This window comes from Lygodium microphyllum, chromosome 26 (genome assembly GCF_053477565.2).
Source record: "Lygodium microphyllum isolate KBCC chromosome 26, Lygodium_microphyllum_v1.1.10, whole genome shotgun sequence".
Lineage (NCBI taxonomy): Eukaryota > Viridiplantae > Streptophyta > Polypodiopsida > Schizaeales > Lygodiaceae > Lygodium > Lygodium microphyllum.
Genome location: NC_141160.1, coordinates 68989208 through 68993168, shown reverse-complemented (window position 1 = coordinate 68993168; position 3961 = coordinate 68989208). Strand labels below are relative to the sequence as shown.

General features: G+C 46.7%; 1 protein-coding gene across 1 annotated transcript; it reads left to right on the top strand.

Moving 5' to 3' along the window:
• The first annotated feature begins 1192 nt into the window (after positions 1–1192).
• LOC148013371 (uncharacterized) lies at positions 1193–2757 on the top strand. The gene has a single exon (XM_087668286.1). It carries the CDS (start codon positions 1431–1433, stop codon positions 2697–2699), a length of 1269 nt encoding a protein of 422 aa, XP_087524412.1. The 5' UTR covers positions 1193–1430; the 3' UTR covers positions 2700–2757.
• Positions 2758–3961: the final 1204 nt, after the last annotated feature.

Below are 3961 nucleotides of genomic sequence, written 5' to 3'. Positions count from 1 at the left end.
TTGATTTATAGGCTCATATTTTGAATGACTTAGAGAGTAGTACTTCTTGATACAACTTTCATCAAAAGGTCTAATGCTTTCCCCTTCCAAGGTTTTTAATTCAACATTGCCTAGTCAACTAAAAATGTGGACATGGTACGATCTAGGTCTTTGAATTCCATTTTTTAACTTCTCTCTCATGTCATGTGCTTGAGAGAGAGAGAGAGAGAGAGAGAGAGAGAGAGAGAGAGAGAGAGAGCTCACATATAAATTAGATAGAAAGTGCTAAATAGAGAGAGCTCACAGAATGAGGGAGAGTGCTTCTAAATGTATGGGCTCTTGCGGCTAATCACTCATATTGTTTCTTTTAATCAATTGAAGATATTTATTTTTAAACCTACAAGTAACATTATGATATTTAATTTATTGCTATGGAAATAAGATGTTTATTTATGGTGGGAATATTTGTTATTATTATCTATTCATTACGTAATATGACTTACTACACACATGCACATATGTAACACTAGTCAGATTATGCAAGGTAGATAGGTAGGGGATTAAGGTGTTCCGTGTTTTTTGTGAGAGTAGAAAATTAATAGCTAGAGTGATGTAGATGTAGTGCTTTTTGTATTTACCAATGGATTGCCTTTGATACACATGATTGTTATTATTTTGGGAGGTATTATTTCATGAACTTATTCAGACACTTATATATGAAATTATTGCATGAACTTATTCATACACTTGTATGTGAAATTATTATTTATTGTGTAATTGTTGTATTATGGCCTTAGGGAAAGATAATCATGTTTCACCTCCTATGAAGGAGCAAACTAGAAAGAAACCAGAGGATCCCACTAACAACATTCTTGTCTTGCCTCTTGTTCTTTCCTTTTGGATTGAATTTGGAAAGTCATTCTTCTTTTCTAACTTAGTTCAAATGCATCCTATGTCAAATAAGCATGCCTAACTTGAAATTTTGTTGTTTTCACTCTAAGTTTTCCTATATTACCATGTGTGTGAATTTTAACTTATTTTCTAGTACTTGTCAATTCTGTTGACCGGTTGCCACTTAGCAGTCATCGGCTTTGAATCGGAGAGTGTTGCGTTGACCTGCACTCTTTCTTGGACCTGGATGCTGGTGGGTAGCTCTGGGTAGATATAGATAAAGCTCTCATCGAGATAGGAAGGGCCAAGATTTCTCATCTTTGTCAACTCAACTTCTGCCCACCTTATCTGCATTGTATCAAGTTCCATTTTCACGTCCCTTTATCGGGCTCGACTTACAGTATTCTTGCACATACAATAAAAATAGCACTGCCGATCAGAGCTATCGATCGAGACTCGAGCTGAAGTCAATTATTAGCTAGCAGCTCGCGCACAGGGGGCGATCACTTAGTTTCTGCACCTTCTCAGTGGTAGTACAACCTTATAATATAAAATTCGGCATGATGTCGACCGCAGGTCTCCACGAGCCGAGGAGGATTGATCATGTGTTGATCATAGTACTGGCGTCTCTATACTGGGCTGCAGCGGCCTTAGTATTGCAGCAAGCCGAGGGGGCGGCGATATGCGCAACCCAAGACCGGGCGGCCTTGCTGAACTTCAAGGCGGCCGTGACCGGGGACCCGTCCGGCTACCTGGACACGTGGAAGGCACAGGCGTCCAAGGCCAACTGCTGCTCCGGGTGGAGAGGCGTCACGTGCGACGCCGCCACAGGCCGCGTGACAGGGCTGGACCTCTCCAATGCGGGCCTGCGCGGAGCCCTCTCCCCTTCCCTGGGCTCCCTCTCGGCGCTCCAAAACCTGAACTTGGGCCAGAACAGCTTCCACGGCCACATCCCGGAGTCCTTCGGGCGCCTGGCGGCCTTGCAAGAGCTGGACGTCTCCCATAACAAGCTGTCCGGCCCTCTGCCTCGCTCGATAGGCCAGATGGCCAGCCTGCAGCGCGTCAACATCATCGATAACGCCATCGATGGCCCGATCCCTGCCTCGTTTGGGCAGCTCTCGAGCCTCTACTTCGCCTACCTTTCCAACAACCTCCTCTCGGGCGTGGTGCCCGACGCCTTCACCGCCAACCTCACCAGCCTCTTGGAGCTCTACCTGGACCACAACCTCATCACGGGCCTGCCCAAAGACCTCTCCAACCTCAAGCAACTGGGGATCGCCTCTCTCGACGGCAACCCCATCGGGCCGAGCGCCGACCGCGTGTCCGGCCTGGCCACCCTGCCCTTTCTCGGCGAGCTCCACCTCAGTGGCTGCGGCCTCTCGGGCCCTTTTCCTCGGTGGATCGCACGCCTCTCCGCGCTCCCAGGCGTCTCCGACGACATCACTCCCTTGATCGACCTCTCCAATAACGCCCTCTCAGGCCCCATCCCACCGGAGCTCGGCCACGTCGCCTACCTGGAAAGTTTGGTTCTGGACCACAACCAGCTCTCGGGCGCCATTCCCGCTTCTCTGGGCAACCTAACCTCGCTACGATTCATATTTTTGGACCACAACCAGCTGACCGGTAGCATCCCTTCCACTTTCGTGCAGCTCCAAGGGCTCCTCAACTTCAACGTGTCCTACAACCATTTATCAGGAGAGATCCCTCAGCAGGCCCCTTTCACCACCTTCGACGCCTCCTCGTACCAATCCAACGCGGGCCTGTGTGGCTCTCCGCTGCCTCCCTGTCCCGCCAGCCACCATCGTCGCCTTCTGCTCACGTCATCGTAAGGTCGTCCAATATACTATTTTCCTGACTGATGCCTACACGCTACTCACGGTTCCCTTCCTCCCATTATGATTATATTGCATTTTGTCCTTCGAAAATCAAGGCCACATGAATGTCTTGCCAACATGTTGGAACTTGTGCAAACGGATAAACAATGCAAGAGGGTTTTTTTTAAATGTGATACTATTATATTGATTGAAGTAACGAATTTCCAACACTCTAGGAGTGTAGCAGGTCTCAGAACCAAAGGGCAAGTGATACCAGTCTATGGATTTGTTTTGAAAGCTGTATCATTCCTCCTATCCCAAAGAAATTTAAGAGTGACTACTGAAATCAAACTAAGCAGCTTCCATGTGGCATCATCCGGATGATTTCGATTAGCAAAGAGCATTGTGGTGAAACTAAAGTCGACCATGAGATTGGCTTCCTTCAACCACTTCCTAACCCTATTCTAGACCGGGGTAGTATGGCAAGAGACCCAAAATAAGTGCTCCTCATGCTCTTCCTCCTATTTGCAAAGAGGGCACAAAGAGACATGGCATCCTCCTGGCTAAATGAGCCCTTAGGGGAAGTTTCTTTGTACTCAACCTCCATCTAAAAATGTTAAGCTTGTAGACAGGAGTGGCTTTCCACACATGCTTAAACCTGCACTTCCACGTGCTAGATCTAGTCATGGGGCAAGAAGATCTCCACTTGTCACATAAGAGGTGGGGTATAGCTAGGGATGGGGAGGAGAAGCCGAGTCTCTTATGACATTTGACCAGTTGTGGGCTAGCAAGTGGCTGGATTAGCTTATTGGGTACTACTGTGCTTGTAGTGGGCTAGTTAGGTCTCTTGTACTACCTGAACATGTTTGCCATCTATACACTTTCCAATTGATTCAATCCAAATAGGGTACTAATATCCCTAGTATCCATTAATTGAGAGTGAGCACTATCCCAGACTTGGGTCCAAGATTTTAATCCCTTATCAAAAAGTTTCTTTTCCAACCTAGGACTGCTAGTTATTGGCAGTGATGGTGGGGGATCAAATGTGAATGGATTTGCCCATATACTAGAGTTCAAGGTTGAGTCTCCATTCCTATTTGCTGTTGCAGACCACGATGCTTGGGAAATAATAGATTGCCAACTCCTCACCAAAGCTTGAGCTGTGTCAAACTATGGAATTTTAATAGGGCACTGATAGTTGCATATTGCATCCTGCCACCCAAGTTCATACCATGAGTTCCCTTTGTGTATTGATGAGATGATCTAGCTTCTTAGGA